The 12,897-nt window shown below is 36.1% G+C and overlaps 1 protein-coding gene across 1 annotated transcript; it reads right to left on the bottom strand.

Moving 5' to 3' along the window:
• Window positions 1–6,692: 6,692 nt before the first annotated feature.
• On the bottom strand, window positions 6,693–7,178 carry LOC131642991 (uncharacterized). Its single transcript, XM_058913138.1, has one exon. It carries the CDS (start codon window positions 7,176–7,178, stop codon window positions 6,693–6,695), a length of 486 nt encoding a protein of 161 aa, XP_058769121.1.
• Between the last annotated feature and the right edge of the window lie 5,719 nt (window positions 7,179–12,897).

Here is a 12,897-nt window from a genome sequence, read left to right as displayed (position 1 = left end):
ACTAGTGCTGCAAATTTAAACGAAAAACTGAGAATTATCGGCTCCGAATATGACTTCGACTCCAACATGAAAGTCGTAGCTTTCTCTCTTAGCTTTCTGAAGATTATTAGAAAGCCTTGATCGGACTCTTGGAACTCCAATTATGATCGTTTCCGTGCAGACTGCTAAAGCTGAAAAATAAAGTGCGAAAATTCAATAAAGCTAAAAATAAAATAAATTATAAAAACATATTAAAACATAAAAATAATTAAAATAAATGGAAGAAATTCTTGAGCACAAGCATGGAAGAACGTGCATCAAATTGCACTGATCAGCATACCCTGGACAGTTTCCGAGGACATCTTCACATTGGCCTTAAACACGTTTATGTTCTAACTCTGGTAGCTGAAGGTGTGGAATGGGAGAATGTTTCAATTTCGCTCGTCTTTTTGTCTCTCTAGGGTTTATTATACTAACTTGATTATTTTCCCCTGTTTGATTTCAGCTATTTATCGAAGGCAAAACATTAAAGACAAAGCAACTACTGCGCGAATGCCTGCAGCTTCTTCTAAAGACAAGAAGTTTAGTGATGATACCAACACCAGCAAATCTAAACCTGTGGTAATAATTCGAATCTTTGTCTGCTTGTCTTAGATCATTATTGCAAAATACTGACATCTCTTATTCCAGAATGCTTGAAAACCTCCTTCTACTCCAAAAAGAAAAGTTGTCCAAGAAAGCATACGAATTGATTCTGATGCTGAAGACACATCTCCTCCACACTCCAAGCTGATTGTCATGAAGAAACCTAAGACTACAATTCCTAAAGCTCATGAAAAAGCCTCTGTACATCGAAGCTTGATGTTTTGAACGACCGACAAACATCAGAAGAGCAACCTCTGAAGACTGTCGGGGCAGCAGCAATTTTCGAAAGACACAATTCTAGTCCAGACAACATTAATCCCAAGGTAAACCATGATTCTCATTTACATTAGTTATTTGCTTGCTTTTGATTAGACTGATTCATATTGTTCACTTGTGTAGGATGATGTTATTGGCACTGCCACTTCGAACTTGAAATCTGACAAACCTACAAGTACAGTCTCTCATTCGATCCCTGTTTTATCTACCAAAGGGTCTCTCGAAGGATCAAATAGTGAATCTAGTGACTACTTCTTTGTAGTGCCCTCTCAAAGAGAAATACTTCAACTTAATTCTCCTCTACAAACCCTGGACAATTTAGATACTGAAAGTGACGAAATATTGAAAAATACTCAAAAGCCTGAATTCGACGAACCGATAGTCAAAGATGATTCGTCACCCGAGATCCCACCTCAAGGGCAAGACGTCAAAATGGAAGAAGAATGACACCTGTCAAACATTGATGAAGGTGATGAACAATCTAAAGGGAATGAAGGAGCCGAGCCGATAACCGAAGATGAACCTAAAATTCAGGTAAGTCAGACTTGAAATATCACTCAGGATGCTAAGACATTTGATTTAACATTCAGGTAGCAAGGTATAGACGTAGTAATCAGAAAAACAATAAACAACACAAGATGTGTTAACCCAGTTCGGTGAAATCACACCTACTCTGGGCGCATACCAAGCCAGGAAGAAGATTCACTATCAGTAGTACTATTTTATGTAAACAACCTTCGGCCTACCTAGTCCCTACCCAATGACATCTTTATCTTAGAATCCCTCATCTAAGACATGAGAACCTCTGCTCACTCCCAACCATCGCAATGGTGTTGTACAGTTTTTAGTCCCAAGAACTGTATCAACGAATTAATATCCTTCTCTCCTTTTATTGTTTTTATTCGTCATATTCCTATCTTGAAGTTGCTTCAAATCTTCCTTCAAGAATAATATTCCTCTTGCCTATAGGCTTCGAGGATCACAATGGTAATCTTCCCATAGGCCAGGAGGTTTACCTGACCTAGCCCCAATGATTACATCGTTTCTATTCTCGGTAGGCCTCAAATTCTTGGTTACAATGTTTCTATTTGTAACTTATTCCCAACTGGATTTGGGCTTCTAATTGCAGCATAATTGCTGTTACAAATGAGTAACAACTACTGCTAAAAAATAGGTCTTCAATAAAATCTTCCTACCTTGTATCCAATTATAGAAAGTCTTTATCTTCAAATATTCTGATTGATTCTTCTGATCGTTAAATCATGCAACACCTTATATGATATGCATAATATTCAGAGAATATTCTGCATCTGTTGAATTGAAACTAAATCTCGCAATCCAGCTCAGCAGACGCAATTTCATAGAACATGTTATTCCAGAACATGTTCCAACATCTCATAGGACATCCTCTTGCTGTACCTGTTTTCTATTTACAAGAATTACATCCTATGATTATACATAGTTTAGACAACATAAATGCCAATTACCAAATTCAGAGAATCAACAGAACCCATCAATGAGGCTTCCAGCAAACCAGAGGGAACAGACAAACTCGAAGAATTCTTTGATCTTCTGATAATTCTTCGATTTCATAAGCGTTATTTGAAAGTTCGCGTAATACTCGAAAATGACCTTCCCAATGCGAAGACCATTTTCCCAACGATTGATTCTTTCGATCTATAGGCAATATAACCTTCCATACTAATTCATTCGTCGAAAAGACTTTGTTTTTAACCTTCTTATTGTAGGCTTTAGCTATTATTTCCTTCTGCCTTCTCAGGACTTCCAACGCTAGCAGTCTTTCCTCATTTACGTCTGTTAACTCATTCATCATAATTTCCCAATAATGTTCTGATGGAATTTCTTCTTGCCTCTAGACTCTCACAGACTGAAGGTGAATTTCGACTGGCAGGACTGCATCATGACCAAACGTGAGTTAGAATGGTGTATCGTTCATTGCTTCTTTAAGGACGTTCGACAAGCCCAAAGAGCTTGATCCAAAGTTCTATGCCAATGCTTGGTATTTCTTCCCACATGCTTCTTAATCAAACCAACTATCACTTTATTGACTACTTCGACCTGACCATTGGCTTGAGCATAGTATGGAGTAGAGGTTAATAATTTAAAACCTATTTCTTTGGCAAACTCCTGCATTTTTTGACCCGTGAAAACTGATACTGGATTTGTTGTAATACTTTCCAGAATTCCAAACCTATAAATTATCCGCCTCTGAACAAATTCGATAATAATCTCCTGATCTACGTTTATCAGAGGTACTCCTTCGACCCACTTAGTGAAGTAGTTTATTTTTACCAAAATGTACATTTGGCCTTTAGATGAAACAGGTCGTATTTATCCAATTAAATCCATTGCCCATCCTTTGAATGGCCACGGCTTAATGATCGAATGAAGTTCGCTTGGAGGGACATGTTGAATACCTGCATGGACTTGACACTCTTGGCATCCTTTTGCAAAATCTATGCAATCCTTGAGCATAGTGGGCCAATATATCCCATATCGAAATAGTAACCATATTATCTTATGTCCTGCTTGGTGTGCTCCGCATGCCCCACTATGTACGCTAGATAAAGCTAGGTATGTTTCACTTTCTCCTAGGCATTTGAGTAAGATCCCATTTGGCGTTTTCTTGAACAATTTTTTTCCAATTAACACGTAAGATAGGGCCCTGTACTTGATCTTCCTTTCTGTATCTATTGTGGGGTCTCTGAGATAATTTATGATTGGACTTCGCCAATCTGTATCTACCAAAGTGTCAATAGTTAAGACTTTAAATTCTTTTTTCGTTAGCGTATCCCAGCCCCGTGCTTTCTAAATCTAGTGGTGACAGTCTGGTAGCCAATGCTTTTCCTTTAACTTTGATCAACCCTTCTAATTTTTCTTTTGATACTTTGTATCCTGAGGCTATTTGTGCTGAATCGTTTGCCTCTTGATTTTTTAATCTAGGGATATGCTTAATGTCTACATATTTGAATCTTTTGAGTAATCTATTGGCAAGAACAAAGTACATAATTAAATTTTCTTTTATGCATTTATATTCTTTTGTTAATTGTTTGAATACTAACTCGGAATCCCCTTTTATTTCGACTCTGGTTGCCCCCAATTCCAACAAGGCTTCAAGTCCGGCTATCAAAGCTTCGTATTCTGCCTCATTATTCGAGCAGAGAGGGCCTTCGATCTTATACTTGAGTTTTGTTGGAATTCCTTCTGGAGAAATAATTAGAACTCCAACTCCACTACCTTCTCTATGGGTAGAACCATCGAAGAATAACTTCCAAGGTTTTACTTCCACTACAATGAAATCTGAGACTACTTGGCCCTTCATTGCTTTTAAAGGCAAGAAGGCTAGGGATCACTCAGTTAGGGCTAAGGCCCATTTTCCAATTCGACTGTGTAATATTGGTTTCGACAACATATGCTTGATAACATCAAAATATGAAGAAACATACACATTAACAGGTTTTATATAATATTTAAGTTTTGTACAAGAGAAATACAAACAAAGACAAAGCTTTTCTATAGCAGTATATCTTGTTTATGCATCATTTAATACTCTACTTAGATAGTAAATGGCTCTTTCAATGCCATTTTCATCTCCTTGTGCTAACATACTATCAATAGTAAAATCAGAAGTAGATATGTATAATCTTATGGGCTTGTTTCCACAAGGGGAGATAAGATAGGAGGATGCATCAAGTATTATTTGATTTTGTCGAACGCTTCTTGATGCTCTTTGTAACACCCCAAAATCTACCCAACATTCACCGTGCAAATCAGAGTGCGAAAAAATTTCTAAAACAGATAAGACATGAAGTGTCACATTTATTAAACTGAAACCGAATACATGAATAACTCATTATAATAGACACATAGCACATATCGATATGGAGAACTCGTAGCAATTAACAATATTAAACCAATTCAACTTTAGTAACAATGCAGTGGAATAACATCAAAGTCATAAACTTCACAAGTTGGCATCTCGGCCTAATTTAGAAACAACAAGTCATAATCATCTCGATAGAACAACAAATAATCCAACATGGTCATAAACAAAGGCAAGTAAACGCTAACCCCCCCCGGAGTGCTACGCATCAGAGCATATGACACCGACTCGAGCGTATAACGATAACGACTACTCTTCTCGATCACCTGCACGTTACCAATATAAAGGTAACGGAGAAACAAAAGAAATGGGTGAGATATCAAACAGTATAAAAGAAAGTATGATCATATTTATAGCAAGACGAGATCATATACATTTCACCACCTCTCAATATAAGCAACTTGCATCACAACAATGATATTGTTAATCAATCATAACAACATATTCCAATTCACAATCACGTCATCAAACACATAATAACATTCATATCTCAACCACAACGAATCAAATGTGACTCAACATGCGACTTTATGTTATGCGTATGCATGTGGTACCATTCACAGTAAAACTCCCAACTTAAATATTCGCCATTGGGCCAACTTAATCATTTTCCATAGAGGCCAACTCAAACAATTGCCATTCAGGAAAACTTAAACAATGCCATGGATGCGACTCGATGTATGCACATCCACAAATACAACTTAAACAACATAAATCCACATAAACAACTTAATCAACATAACCAATTTGCACAACATAGCCAACTTGAACAACTTAATCAACTTGAACGACGTAATCAACTTCACAATACTTAACCAAAGAAGGACAATACAATCCAAAAAAATGTTTTCAAAATTTATTCAAATCATTGTCATTAGATAGGAATTGATTTCAGCTTTTCGAAGGTTCAAACGAAACTAAAAAGGAGTTACGGATCAAAAGTTATGGTCTTTACAAAATCTGCCCAAGAAAATTGAATCCCTAGGTCGATGCATGGATTTCTCAGGTCGACGCATGAAGGTTTCTGTCCCCCTCGGGTTTGCTCAGGTCGACCCATGAGTCGACTCATGCTGGACTTTTGGAAACTATAGGTCGACGCATGCTGAAGGAAAGTAGATTCCCACCTCTACGGGTTTGCTCAGGTCGATCCAGGCTTCTGTGTAGGTCAACCCATGCTGCGTGAAAACTCAGAATTCACCATTTTTCTTCCATAATCCCCTCATACAACACCCATTAACCCAGACACAATTCATACATCAATTGAAAGCAATTTATCACACATACAAGGTTCCTAAACATATTTCTAATCATGGGTTCACATGCAAACATCATCAATCATACTTAGAATCACAATTTCATAGAAATTTAGTATGAACCCTAACCAATTTCAACAAACAATCAAATATCAAATTGAAAATAAAGAAGAGCATGGATGTCAAGCATAGAATCAAACCCACCATAACATATCATCATAGAATCTCTTATCATGAAAGAACCCCACCCTTATCTTAGGTTTGGATTTGAAGACAACTCTATCTTCAATGGGTTTCTTCTTAGTTCCTCCTTTCTCTTCTCTCCTCTATTTCGTTCTCTTCTATGTGTTATGAAAACTAAAACCCCTAAAACCCTAACTTTTACTAACTCTCTTATTATTTCTAATGGGCTTTAATTAACACCTCTCACTTACTAACACCAACGCTAAATTAGGCCCATTAGCTAATAATCTCATTAAAACATTATTGCTAAAAACCCCACAAAAAGACATAAAACCAACTAAGCATCTAATTAAAAATTAATTCATAAAACACACAGTAAATTAAATAATTAAAATAACACGGGCGTTACAACTCTTCCCCGCTTAGAATATTTTTGTCCTCGAAAATTTACCTCATACGAATAACTCAGGATAAGACTCCCGCATCTTGCTCTCCAATTCCCACGTCATACTCTCTCCAGTAGCTCCTGACCAGACCACTTTCAACAAAGCGATTTCCTTGCCTCTAAGCGTCTTCCTTTCATGATCTTCAATTCGTACTGTCATAGTCTCCATCGTGAGATTATCTTGTACTTGCACATCATCCATAAGGAACACATGAGAAGGATCAGAAATATACTTCCGAAGTTGCGACACATGAAACACGTCATGCAAATTCAAAAGATTTGGCGGTAAAGCCACTCTATATACCACATTCCCAACCTTCTCCGAAATCTGATACAGTCCAATAAAGCGAGGAGTGAGCTTCTTAGACTTCAACGCTCGCCCCACACCAGTCACCGACGTGACTCTCAAAAACACATAATCACCCCCTTGAAACTCTAAATCTTTCTTTCTCTTTTCATGGTAATTCTTCTGCCTACTCTGAGAAGTCTTCATCTTCTCACGAATCAACTTAACTTTCTCGGTAGTCTCGCAAACAATATCTGGTCCAAGTACTACACTCTCACCCGATTCGTGTCAACACAATGGAGTCCTACATCTTCGACCATTCAATGCCTCAAAAGGCGCCATTATAATACTAGAATGGTAACTATTGTTGTAAGTGAACTCGATCAATGGAAGATAAGTATCCCAAATACCTCCCTGCTCAAAAACCACAAAATCTTTTGGACATCCTCCAAAATGCTTTGTGTAATGATTAACACTCGACTCTAGGCTCACCTTTCTTGGGAACGAATATCTTGGTCATCTCAAACAGACTGTTACTCTCCTCATCCATCTCTATAAATACACCATTCAACCCTCAATCTAGAACCTCACAGTTTCTACTCCTCTAAAAATCCTCTCTTCCTTATCAAAAATTCTGGTATCATGGCTGTCAAAACCTTCCACGGTGATGAAAACATGCTTGAGATTATAAATGAAAAGCGACTAAGTGACGCTGATGACGAGTATTGTCTCCATAGATGTTTTAAGTATCAGGGCAGGAATGGATACAAGCATATATTCTGTTAGTAACAATTTTATTACTAATGATTTCATTGAGTGTGCAGATGTTAAGCTAAAAGCCTTATACGACATTCACCAGAAACAAGCATATTGACTGTATCAAAAACTGGTTTAAAAACTGAAGAATGCAAAAGATCAGAAACATCAGATGCATGAAGTCTCAAAACAACAAAAATATCAAAGAAATGTAATATCATTAAATGATCAGATGTTTTGACTGAAAGCAAGTTCAACAAACAGAATCAGAAGATCATAAGTTATTAAAGAAACCAAAGCTCTATTTCTCAAAGAACAAAATCACTCTTATAAACTTCATCAGAAAACAAGCAACATCAATGTTCACGAGTAATGCCAACAAAGATGTTCTGACCTAGTGATCAGAAACTTCTATGAACATCATAAATGGCTCCAATTAAACCACATGCAAGCAATCATGGTACTCAAAGTAAAGACAAAATCATGACATCTATTTTGGTCTACATCTTGGAAGAGTGAAAAGAAGACACACCACCAACACCAAAGATAAGATTCTCCTTGGAAATAGGTATTTCCTGATTCAAACTCTACCAAGCATTAAATGTTATGTTCAAATATGGTTCAACGGTTATGCTCCAACGGTAATATACCAGAATTTTAAATAAAGAGCAGAACCTTGAAAGTGCAAGTGTGTGTGCAAAAACAAGAGTGTAAGAAAAATAACTGCACCATAAGAGGCAACATACACAAAGTGTGTAATAAGAAAAATAAGAGTGTTGACATACACAACATAAGCCTATGACAAGAAAATCTTAAGTGAGAAATAGAAAAGTATGCATATTTTGCAGTATACTCATATGGAGTAATGAGAGTTGGAAATATATCTGAGAGAGATCCACAAATACATGATCGGTCCAAATAATCTTCACAATGAATGACTAAGAAACTGAATACACTGAGTTGTTGCTATATAGTGTTTCATGTTTACTTAAGTTCATTAATGTGTTGGCTGTAACAAGCTCCATGATCAGTATTGAAGAAGAAGATGAAGATCAATACACAAGAAGGAATCAACACAAGAGTTGTTGCTTCATATCTGCTTATTTAGAAGTAAAGAAGTTGGTCTTACAAGAAGGAGTTACATTCAAGAGTTGAAGTTCTAATCTCCTTACTCAAGAAGAGAAGACCAAGTTAAAGAAGCACGTTGAAACAAGAGCTATTGCTCTTAATCCACTTTAGAAGAATAAAGATAGAGATCAAGATAAACAAGCATTCCAAACAAGAGTTGTTGCTCAAAATCAGCTTATCAAACAAAGAAGTGAAGATCTCTACCAGAAGACAAAGCCAAGAAGACTACAAGATTTTGTTTTTAATTCTTGTAATAATATGTAAAACACAAGAGTTGTTGCTTGTATTGTGTTGTTCCTTAGGAATCTTCTGATAAATTGCTTAGGCACCAGAAGTGACTTCTAGTCAGTGTGTCATAAACAATAAGCAAATAGAATAGGAGAAAATATGCTTGATAAGAAACACACTTGTAATCTCCAGAAGAACAATTCTAGTTTGAATCGGTGTTCCTTGAGTATCTTTCTGATTCAGATACTTGAGATGTCCAAGAGGTCTAGATAGACTATTGGAGGTGTCTAGTTCAATGAACGTTATATCTTGCTAAGATTTTTGAACGGTTCATTGTCTAGAGTTAGTCACTCGCAGGTAGCTTGTGCATGATTTTCTAGGTTGATGAACGTTATATCTTGCTGAGATCACTGAATGATTTATCATCTAGGGTTAGTCACTTGCGGGTAGCTTGTGCGGATAGTTAGTCACAAGTAGGTTGCTTATGCAGTTGTAATCAAGATTGATTATAGTGGATTAAGTCCTCTATAGATAAAGGCAAAATCACCTGAGGAGGGTAGACTGGAGGTAGCCTTGTTGAGAAGGTGAACCAGGATAAAAATGAATGTGTCTCTTACTTTCTAAACCTTCATTTAACCCATAATTTCCATGTTATCCTTATTCAGAATTATGCTTAACAAAGTCAGAAGTTCTGAGGAAGAAAATAAACTAAATGAATGTATATCTCGTAGGTTATGCATTGTTATGCTTCCGCAATATTATCCAAAGCATATCCAAGAAGATGAGATACTAGAAGAAAGAAAAGATTTATAGAAAGAGAAATAAATATTGAAGAACACAATTCAAACCCCCCTTTTCTTTTGTTTTTCTCCACCTTCAGTCTATGTCTAGAGGTTGACCCAACAAAAATTCCAAGCCCATATATCTTCATACCAATCACCCATGTTACAAACCTTTACATTCCTGTTCTGGGACAACATATACAAATAAAAAAGTTGCTTTTAAAGCGTTATCGTCGCACCAGACATTGTTCCAAATGGAAATGGATTCGCCGTTATCTAGCACCCACTTTGACAGGATTTTTAACGAGTTTTATTCTCCATCTTCAACGAAACCATTAAAGAGAAGATATTTCTGTTAAGAAGATGTTCTTCCTCTATCTTATTTTAGTTTTGATGAAGACACAATCTTATCAAAGAAGAAATATCAAAGATGAAAAAAATTGGAATTAAGAATCAAAATACATAAGCTTATGGATATTTTGGAAGAAAAGGAATTTGATCTTGATATAAAGGTATTCAATTACAATTCACATTATGTATATCCTTAGATGTTCCTAACCATTCATGCATCAAAACCAATCAATTCAAGCCTTTTCAAAGCATATATATTTCAAAATTTATAAGGTGGTAATAAGCTACACTTTTGGTGTGTAATCAATTGCATACTTATTCTGCTAGAATTTTAAAACATTGAATCTGCCGGTTATGTTTGAAATTTGAAAAATGTTTTGCATTTTTTTAATCAGGTGACCAATTAAATGATTTAAGAAATCGAGTACAAAATCGAGAATTATGTCTTTTCATGAACCATTGTCATTTTAAACTATTGCAAACCTTCATGAAATGTCTTGTAGATGTTTTAAATTGGCTGTATTTTGTGGTAAAAAATTCCTGGTGTATGTGTGTGGAATTATGCAGGATTGTATGTTTGAGCTAGTACAATTATTCAATGGATGTCATGCTCGATGTCATGACATATGTGTCTGACAGTAGTAGCCGTTACTTTTTAGTTGTGAGGTTTCCTTATTTATCTCAGGTCTCTATTTAGGAAACTATATATTGTGTGCTGTTTGATTTGTGCTAAAATATCTCGAATTACAGCTTATGTGAACACCCTGATGATATGGAAATTAGGTTAACCCTAATTTATGTGTGGAAGGCCCATGGCCCAAGTCCTTTTTCCAGCTGACTATAAAACGACTGCAAATCCTACTTTCAGAGGCAGAGTTGTTAAGCGAAAAGATCTTCATACTCTCTGTGTTTCCACTGTGTGAGTGTTACTTGTGATCCAAACAATTATCAATTAGATGATTTCTTTGGAATAGTTCTTCTTTAAGGTGTTTGTGTTTTGTGAAGAACCGTAGTTCTGTAGCTGTCTCTTGTGATCCAAGCAATTGTCCTTGATGATTGCGTTGGAATAGGTTGTGTGTGTTAATTTTCACTCTAAGATTTTAAGCACGAGTGTGTGTCTTTTGATTGAAGCTTTTAAGCAGATCAAGGGGGAGTGAGTCGAGATACTCAGGTCTAGGAATAGGTTGGAATTGCATTGGGTAGGTTTTAAGTGAGGAGTTGTAAACGGGGGAGTTTAACTCCGAATTAATTCTGCTTATATTGGATTCCCTCCCTGGCTTGGTAGCCCCCAGAGTAGGTTGTTTGAACCGAACTGGGTAAACAATTTTGTGTGTTATTTAGTGTTTTTATGTTGTTCTGTTATAATTATTTGTGCTGTGTAATTGTGGATGTCATAACATCCAGTAAGACATTGAGCGTGTGTAGCAACCTGCCCTAAAAATTAGAATTTTAGAGTCGCTACCTATTCTACCAGGGCGAATAGGAAACCCTACGCAGTTAAGAGATTCGGGGTAAGATATTATATTCGGGTCAAGGGAAGGTGTTAGGCACCCTTAACCCTTTCCTAAGGTTTTGAATTTAAAGGCGAAGGTTTATGGCTAAATATTAAGGTTTAATAGCTAAGGAAATGAATAAGGCGAAAAGTGAGATTTGAACCTAATTAGAATTTTGGGGAAGGGGACTCGCCTTGGTTATCCAAGTGCCTACGTATCTCCTTATGGAGGATCAGAGTCTACGTAGTTCGGGGCCAGGGTTGTACGCCTTAGAATTAATATGAATGTAAGAAGGCATTTTGAATTGCCTTATCGTAGTTTTGAACTTTGTGGTTTGAAGATGAAAAGTGTTTTAAGATGGCGTACAACCCTGATATTTGATATGCACTATTAATCGCAATGATCAATAGGTTTGATCACCATAATTAATAGATTAGTGGGGATTGCTAACAATTCTAATCGATAGGTTCGATTATCACTAATAGCAAATAAATGTGTTTTAATAATTAATTATTTAATTTTTATCGTTATCCCTCATAATCGATAGATTCAATTACAAATAATAACGAATTCTTAAAGGGCAATATGCTAATCATCGCAACTAATAAGATGGTTGAAACCCTTTAGCAAAATAAAATCCTATTTTTATTTCAATTAATCAAGTAATTAGATAATTAGTTATTACCCATCGCGACCAATAGATTTAATCGAAACGAATAATAAATTAAATTTTAATATTTATCATATTTTTATTTAATAAATAAATAAAAAAATTAGATTTATAAATAAATAAATATTAAAAAGGTTAATTAAATAAATAGTTAAATAATTAAAATAAAAATAGGAATTAGAGATTTGGATCCAGCGTGATTAGGCTGAAGGTACATGGTATGAATATTCCTCTCGGGGCATTAGATCTAAGATGAGTGGGGAACCTAAGGCCAGACTTGGAGGTGTATGGTGTACTACCAGGCTGCAGGCGCATGGGATCAAGGAACATGGCTATTCAATAAAAATAATGTGGGAGATGGGGTTCGAATCCACGCCCTCTCCCTCACCAACATTTACTCTTACCAATCCAACCAAACGCTTTAGTCGTTTGACCCACGCGTTTGATAAATAATATATGAAAACCCAAAACATAATGAAAACACGCGCCAATTTTCAAACGAACCAACAGGATGATGA

This window comes from Vicia villosa, unplaced genomic scaffold (genome assembly GCF_029867415.1).
Source record: "Vicia villosa cultivar HV-30 ecotype Madison, WI unplaced genomic scaffold, Vvil1.0 ctg.006374F_1_1, whole genome shotgun sequence".
In the NCBI taxonomy this organism is placed as follows: Eukaryota; Viridiplantae; Streptophyta; class Magnoliopsida; order Fabales; family Fabaceae; genus Vicia; species Vicia villosa.
This window is presented reverse-complemented; position numbering and strand designations above follow the sequence as displayed.